This window comes from Salvelinus sp. IW2-2015, linkage group LG28, assembly GCF_002910315.2.
Source record: "Salvelinus sp. IW2-2015 linkage group LG28, ASM291031v2, whole genome shotgun sequence".
Lineage (NCBI taxonomy): Eukaryota > Metazoa > Chordata > Actinopteri > Salmoniformes > Salmonidae > Salvelinus > Salvelinus sp. IW2-2015.
In genome coordinates this window covers 13,935,789-13,942,781 of record NC_036868.1, presented here as the reverse complement: position 1 = coordinate 13,942,781, position 6,993 = coordinate 13,935,789, and the positions used below count along the sequence as shown (strand labels likewise).

The window sequence follows — 6,993 nt, the reverse complement described above, 5'->3', positions numbered from 1 at the left end:
ATCCACGTTTATAAACACAGGGTCGCTACAGTTATTGTTATTTGTGGTCTTAAACATTATTTTGAGTGAGTGAATTCAATGAGAGGCTGTGCAAATTGTTTTACAGTACGGGGGGTAGATATTCGTCACTACATACCTTCAATATGTACCAATCACTGTGCACCAATAGGCCAAGCATTAACCAAAGAGATTCATAGTATCATTTAAAATGTACTAATTTCCACTGACTCTTTGCTGATTGCCAATTATGATGAACAAGAACATGCAACATTTCTTTCTCTCCTTTATTAGAGATTTTTTGTAAAAATGCAATTTGACCTACAGATACATTCACTTGTCACAGTATATGTGTTGCTCGTCTTTTTAAGTGCCAGACAGTTCCAAACCGTTTAAGGTCTTATGAATATACTTTTTTTCTGAAATCATGTAGATGTTGTCTTGGAACTTTTTAGTGGAGTCATATTCTTTCTATACATAACAAAAGAGAAAACAATAACTGAAGCCCAGAAAAAAGTATTCAAGGCTCAAAATAAAGTTGCCTAGTTAAAAAAAAGAATTTAACAAGAGAAACAGCACTAGCATACATGCACAACATTTGTCAATAAGCTTCCAAGACTTTGAAGGAGGAGAATGGCTTGACAAAGTGGTAGTCGAGGTTCCCACAGTGGGGGCACTGCTGCACGTTGCTGTACTCTGAGAAGTACTGCATCCCCACCCTGACATCTATGACCGGCTTACCACAGTGCTTGCAGTTCAGACGGGCCTAAGGGCACAAAGAGAGGAAATGGCTATGGATCTGCAGTAGTTGACTTTGCCATCCATAATGTCAATGAGACTAATTGATAGCAAGAGATCTAGCCACAACACAACCTGCATTTTGATCTGACTATGGCCCATGAAGTTACTTTATGGCAGCCTGCCATGTCCGAATGACGACCCTTGACCATGCTGATACTGACCCAAAGATGAATTTCAAACTCCTCATGAGAAGAAAACAATGTGAGGAATACTAAGTAGCCTACTCACCTGACAACATGGCGTCGCAGCCAGTATATCGTAGGTGTACATTGTCCCTAACTGGTGCCAGCTCCCATCCCACCTGGACTTGCACTTGATACATACAATTTTGTGGACTCCCTCCAGACAGTCGACACAGATTGCATACATGTGCATCAGCCTCCCTTCACAAGAGAAACAATAGTGTTATTTAATAGAATCTACAATAAGCCCTACAGCGTGAAAAATACATGCATGAAAGTGATTTCACTGTAACGCATATTAATCATGCATATCAAAGCCTGAAGATCAAAGCAACATCATCCTTCCACTGTTTTAATTCATATCCATGTGGTGAATAGCTACCAAGCTGCTCGTGGAAAACTGGATAGATTGACTTGATTGATATGTATGATATGCTTGATCACATTCATGTGGCATAATCATTTCATTTACTTCTCAATTAAAGTAATTAATTGTATTGTGACAAGTTTATTATGGTGTGTTCTCATCTTAAATATATGCAAGAGATAACACCCTATATGCAGACCAGAATAACAAATTATGAAAAATTGTCTGTCCCACCATACATCTTTTGAAGTCCAAATAATTTGTTTGCAGCCACATACTGTAGCTCCTGAGACCTTATCAGCTGTCAACAGTAAGCTTGAACTTTTCACTGTACACATTTTTTCTACCTCAGCAGGAAGCTCGGAACCAAGCCAATCATTTTCAATGTTGTAATTACAGGTTTCCTGAGACTGTTTGTGGGAAAATATGTCCACAGAATATCAAACAAGAATGATGCCATTTTCCGTTCGCAATATTTGAGTTTGTAGCCTATCACAACATACTTATGAGGCATGTGCAATGTTTTGGCTGTCTGCTGATTCTGATAGCCTAAGTGTTTCAAATTCAGTTCCTCAGAGACAGACATTGTTCCGCAGGCCTACCTTGCAGGTGGCACGGCACATCGTACTCGATCTCATCATGTCTAGCGGGGCTCAGGAACAGGGTCCCGTCCACCAGGGGGAACTGTTCAAAGACAGGCAGGGTGCGGTGGCACAGGGCACAGTTGACCATGTTCCTGTGGCTGGCGCTCAGAGCCGACAGGATGTACCTCCTCAGGTCCTCTCCCTGGCCCGCCTGGGCATCATCCTCCATACGTACGTGGTAGGTGTTCAGCTTGTGTCTGGGAATGTGGGTCAGCAGCTCTGTGAGGTCCAGCCTTCGCAGGAACTGCACTGGGTTGTCCCCCAGGGTGAGTCTGGGCAGAGGCAAGATGGTGTGATCCAGGTGGCCTCCGCGACCCAGCATGCCGCTTGCCAGCATGTGCTTCCGGTGGCTATCCATGTGCACTGCATTCTTCAGGAACTCCCCCAGGTGCCGGGAGTTGCGGGGCCCTGCGAAGGCGGGCGGGGAGAAGAAGGAGAAGCCTAACGGAGGGGACTGGCCTGGGGACTCAGAGGGTGAGCGGGGCCCCAGGCTGCTTGCACAGAACAGCCCTACGTGTCCCCTCTCTTGAGAGTTCTGCCGATCCACTGACTGTCGGCGAGGCAGCTCCTGACTTGCTCTGTGAGCCAGCTTACTGCCCCCATGTAACTTGCCCCTCTTAGGGTCATCAGGCAGATCCAACCCGCCTCCACATGCACCCCCTCCAGCTCCAGTTGAGCTGCTCAACTTCCCCAGGCTCTTCTCCAGAGGGATCTTCTTCTTTACATCTGTCATGCGCTTCACCTGGTACCAGTTTGTGTCTTTCTTAAGGTGGCCCTGGCCGCAGCGGCAGGAGCAGAAGCGGAAGGCCAGGTCGTATCCCTTCTTAGTCCACATGTTCTGCCGGCACTGCTTCTCGTTCCAGCTTCGGGCCCTTCCAATGCAGTTGAACTGGACCAGGATGCTGCTCTCCCACTCATAGAAGCACTGCAAGTGCATCCAGTTGCCATAGGGGCAGCTATCACTGTTGCACACTACACGTTGATAGTCATCCTTCTCAAGGTCAATGTCTCTGGCCAGACTGCACACAAGAGGGGTAGCACAGGGGGCCTCTGCTGGACACAAAACAAAAGAGTTACTATATCACTCATAACTATATTATAACATCTTCATACAACGTATGACTTGAAAATAAAAACAAACATGAGTTTTGAGGCACAAAATTCACTTTGGACATATCACAGAACAACAAAACGATATTAAACATAATAGATTCATTTCATTCATGCTGTAAAGACTAACTCCTGTGAATGCAATGTTGACAATATTCCATGCTGTTAGTGAACGATTCAGGACTGAAACATCAATGCAGAGCCTGTCTGGAACTTATCATTAAACAGTAATGGACTGTGTGAACATTCAAAAATAAGAAGAATGTTAATGGAATCTGTGTTATCTTGCAACATAAGAGCCATCATCACTGAGCATGGATCACTGAGAAAGGCCGTCTGAATACACATCAGACAGGGAAACCCATCAGTACAGCCAAGTGAGTGGGGAAGTAGTCCAACGAATAGATTTAATGAAAATGTGGCCTTCAACGATTCAGGGGAGACCTTTAATGAAGTAATTAAAGAAGCACTACACTCATAGAAAAAAGGGTTCCAAAAGGGTTCTTTGGCTGTCCCCATAGGAGAACCGTTTTTGGTTCCAGGTGTAACCGGTGTGAAATGGCTAGCTGGTTAGCAGGGTGCTCGCTAATAGCGTTTCAATCGGTGACGTCACTAGTGGTTTCCCTTGCTCTGCGGCTTTTGTGGAGCAATAGGTAACTGTGCAGAGGGTCCCTGGTTAGAGCGCAGGTAGGGGCGAGGAGAGGGACGGAAGTAGCACTGTTACACAGGTACAACCCTTTCGGGTTCCATGTAGAACCCACTGTGGAAAGGGCTCTACTTTGAACCCAAAACGGTTCTACATGTAACCAAAAGGGTTATAGCTGGAACCAAAAAGGGTTATTCAGGTTCTAGATCAGCCTGGTCTCATAGACTAGACATCACATAGTAAATGTAAATCCAGTACAGTAAAATGTGTACAATATGTTACGTTTGGTATGGGTACATGAGACAGAAGGTTACTTAAGGCAAAAATGAAAGTAGGTTGGCTCGTCGCGGGTGGACGTATAATGCGAGGATGGGTAGACGTATAATGCGAACATCTACCAACCCAAATGCTGCATGTTCGAATCTAATCACGGACAACTTTAGCAACTACTCACTACTTTTTAGCTACTTTGCAACTACATAGCATGTCAACTAACCCTTCCCCTAACCCTTTCAACTAACTCATAACCTTAACCGCTAGCTAACGTTAGACACATAGCCACCGTTAGCCAAAAACAATTGGAATTCGTCAAATATTATACATTTAGCAAATTTGTTACATATTGTACGAATTTCAATTTGTAACATATCATACAAAATGGATGATAGACATCCACAAATGAATATATACTATACGAAACATATCATACTAAGACAAATGTAAATCCGGGACACTCCAATTAGTATGATTTGTGAATGTCCGTCAACCACTTCAAATTATGTTATGAATTACAATTCGTATATATTACGAATTGCAATTTGTTCAATATGTTATGAATTTGCGAGGTGTATAATATGTTACAAATTCCAATTTGCTGTGGCTAATGTTAGCTAGGTGGCTAAATGGATAACGTTAACGTTAGCTAGGGGTTAAGGTTAGGGGAAGGGTTAGCTAACATGATAAGTAGCTGCAAAGTAGCTAAAAAGTAGTAAGTAGTTGCACAGCTAATTAGCTCAAATGCTAAAGTTGCCATGATGAGATTTGAACACGTAACCTTTGGGTTGTTAGACGTTAGGGTTAGCTAACATGCTAAGCAGTTGCAAAGTTGCTAATTAGTTAAAATAGTCTGTGATGAGATTCGAACACGCAACCTTTGAGTTGCTACATGTTCGCGTTATAGGCTCACCCATCCACCCCGATCAATCACTTTACTTTCGTTTACCGCCTAAAATAACATTCGGTCTTATGTAGGGCGGTTACCAAAGGTAACTTAACATACTCATTGACGTATCCCGGATATACGTTTATTATGTTACTCTAGTCTAAGAGACCAGGCTGAATATGTGCGTCGTGATATGGCAGTGCATGGAGCTCCATGTCAACGCATCATTAAATTACAAATGCATAATGCCAGTTGCCAATAAAGCAATAACACGTGAGTTAGGTACAGTCGATGACAACAGTGATATGTGAAGCAACGTAAGCTTATGTCGTCTCGTGCGTATGCAATAAAATCCATTGCAATAACTTGTCACGCATGTTTTGACACAATTTCACACTTACCACTTGTATGCTCGTGTAACGGTGCAGCTGTAGCCCCCAATAAGGTTGTTACCCCTGGTGCTCCCACTGTTGCGGCAGCACTGGCTCCATTTTCTTGCTCATCTCCACTACTATTAGTGCGTTTATTTCTCTTCCCCTTGTTGCTTTTCTGGTTGGGCATTTTACTGATCCTGATATGAATAATTTCAAACTATAAACGACTGTCTGACATTTCTGCGGGTTCCATTTGAATCCCACTTCAAATGCACTGATTCTCTCTTCTTGATTGCAGGTGGTACTGTTTTTGCAGCTATATCACCATCTAGATTTCTGCAGTTGTGACAGTAAAGGTAACCTACGAAGAAGGCGTGTCCGTTTCTTGTTTTGATTCCTGCTTTGAATGTAGATCGGTCAGGCGCTGTTCTGTTTTCCTCCTGCCTCCATGACGAAACATGGCCCCGCCCCCCGACCCGTTGCTGTAAGTTATTATTAGATCTAGCAAGGGAGTCCCAAGTAAAGGGGCCTGGTAGGAAGGGGAATCCACGGTAATACCTCAGGATCAAGTCAATGCTTTATCTGGTTTATCGGAGGCTACAGTTGCAGTCATAATCTTCTATGGCTTTGCCAACAATAGATTGATTGCAGACTTAGTCTGCAGTTGCATGGTCTCCTATCCTTTTCATGAATACAAATGTTCTTCAATAATACAGTAGAGGCAGAGTGCAATGTAATAACACAGCATAAGGCTACAAAAAGATAGATGTATGCAATGCATCGGTTGTATTGGGCTAATAATCAGGCTGCAAAGTAAAGGTTGGTACTTTATTCACCATCCTCAGAACCCCCCCATTGCTTTCTTATGAATGTATTATTGGCATTATAAGAAGACAATGATGAAGTTTGGAAAGGAACTGCACTTTGATGAAGTTTGATAATGATCATACTGTATATGCATTGTATTAGTTCAGAGAAATTGTACATTGCTAAATTTGTCATTGTTTTTATTTATTTTTCTACCCATTTTCTTGAAGAATTACGATTGCTTCCCATATCAAGTTTCACATTTCTTTCCTACCAGAGCACAATACTAAGTATGTGATTCCTTGAATAACAGTAACACCATGCATCGGAAAAACTAAAATGCAAGTGCTTCAAAAGAGGCTTTTGCAAAAGCAGTATGTGCAAAGGTCTCTCTTGAAGCACTTGCTATCTTAGTTTTTCTAAGGAATTCCACACGAGGTAGAAAAATTACCATTTAAACAATCAATTAAATGGCCATTTAGTGATTCCTGTAAGGGTTGAAACAGGAGGAATTTGTTTCCTAAGAAGTCTACGTATTTCATCCCCTAGAAATACAATATTTGTATTCCTAAGAATTTATAAAATGTTGATTTATGATCCCTGGTAGATGCAATAGTAAAGCCTCAAAGAAACGCTTGACTTATCACCTGAATAATGATAACCATCAGCTTCATTCTTGTAGGAGTGTGTTATCAACATTGTCATGGACACCTTGCAGGAGCAGCTCCCCTTCAAATGCGATGATCTTTTTCCTCTTGGCAGCCCTCAGAATCCCAACCAAAGCCTCAAAGATATTGGTGCACTTATCGTCATTGAACAGAACACCAAATTTGACACTAGTTTGTCCATCTGCATGTGTAAAACAAAGCAGTGTTCAGTAAGGAGAAATCAACTTTCCTAAAG

General features: G+C 42.5%; 1 protein-coding gene across 2 annotated transcripts; it reads right to left on the bottom strand.

Moving 5' to 3' along the window:
- Window positions 1–263: 263 nt before the first annotated feature.
- LOC111954142 (headcase protein homolog) lies at window positions 264–5,706 on the bottom strand. 2 transcript variants are annotated; one of them, XM_023973640.2, is made up of 4 exons: window positions 5,311–5,706; window positions 1,950–3,044; window positions 1,027–1,181; window positions 264–763 (listed from the first exon to the last, which is right to left on the bottom strand). In XM_023973640.2, the coding sequence occupies exons 1-4, from the start codon at window positions 5,468–5,470 to the stop codon at window positions 599–601; spliced, it is 1,575 nt and encodes a 524-aa protein (XP_023829408.1). In that variant the 5' UTR covers window positions 5,471–5,706; the 3' UTR covers window positions 264–598. The 2 variants fall into 2 exon arrangements, with proteins under 2 accessions (XP_023829408.1, XP_023829410.1); XM_023973642.2 differs by having other exon boundaries at window positions 1,950–3,041.
- Window positions 5,707–6,993: the final 1,287 nt, after the last annotated feature.